Source organism: Arachis ipaensis, chromosome B10 (genome assembly GCF_000816755.2).
Source record: "Arachis ipaensis cultivar K30076 chromosome B10, Araip1.1, whole genome shotgun sequence".
Taxonomy (NCBI): Eukaryota; Viridiplantae; Streptophyta; class Magnoliopsida; order Fabales; family Fabaceae; genus Arachis; species Arachis ipaensis.
The window spans coordinates 134,117,784-134,118,840 of record NC_029794.2 but is presented as its reverse complement, the minus strand read 5'-3'; the positions used below and the strand labels follow the sequence as shown (position 1 = coordinate 134,118,840).

Here is a 1,057-nt window from a genome sequence, read left to right as displayed (position 1 = left end):
AATTGTGCAATTGTGCAAAAATTAATTTCTATTTTTTATATATAGAATTTTAAAATTAAAAAACAAAAAATGCAAATAAAACTCAGAATTGACCTGAATTGAATGATGGAGAAGGTCCTTGACTGGTAGTAATCTTGTAGAACATAAAATCATCATACTTGATCAAACAACTTGGAGCCAAAACTTGCCATCCAACTTTTGAAGCACAGCATTTAGGAACTTGATCCAACATAGCATTCAAACACTGCCTACACTGATCACTAGTAAGGTCCCTACTACACTGCACCAACCCATACCTTTCCCCTGAAGAACCACCAGAATTGAACTCACCCATTGCATACAGCAAGTTGGTCTCCACAGTAGCATTCTTTATCAAGCTCTGCATGTAAGTCTCTGCTTTCTGGAGTTCTTGTGTGCTGTTGGTGCTGTTCTTGGTCCCAGGAAATTGCCACGATGGGGTTATTGTAAGGTTTCCAAAGAAGTCATGGTTGGAGTATCTGAGTATGCAGTAGTTGTACCATATCACTGCTGATGATCTGTTTGGACAGTGCTGAACAATGTCTGAAGCTGCAGTGGACACGCAAAACTGGCAGAAGGTGCCTGTCACGTCACCTCTACCACCAAGTGTAAAACAATTTTAATAATAATAAAAAATAATTAATGAATCTGAAAGCTGTTCGTACAATGTGTACAATGGACTGTTTATTTAGCTCAATATAGGTTAAAAAATAAATATTCGAGTAAAATATTACTAATTTTTCAAATACAATACACTCATACTATCCAAAATAACCATTCGGGTACAAAGTATAATAAACATCTGATATCCTACTAAATCGAATATCCCTAAACTCTCATTATATACACTGTATAGATACTCTATGGGCTCTTTATACTTCTTCACGATGAATATATGTAACGTAATACTTAACATCATTTATTTTTTTATAACAAAATTTAATTTTTATATATTGTTAGTGTAAAATACTTGTAGATAATTAATAATGTATCGATACATCAATAAAGATAACTAATTTAATTTTCTATACCATTAACA

General features: G+C 33.1%; 1 protein-coding gene across 2 annotated transcripts in view; it reads right to left on the bottom strand.

The window, feature by feature from the left end:
- Positions 1-1,057, bottom strand: part of LOC107622305 (cysteine-rich receptor-like protein kinase 10) — a 6,285-nt gene that overhangs the window by 4,226 nt on the left and 1,002 nt on the right. For both annotated transcript variants that reach the window (XM_021114187.1, XM_016324167.2), the window contains exon 2: positions 94-614. In XM_021114187.1, the coding sequence (XP_020969846.1) occupies positions 94-614 (521 nt within the window). The remainder of the gene's footprint in view (positions 1-93; positions 615-1,057) is intronic.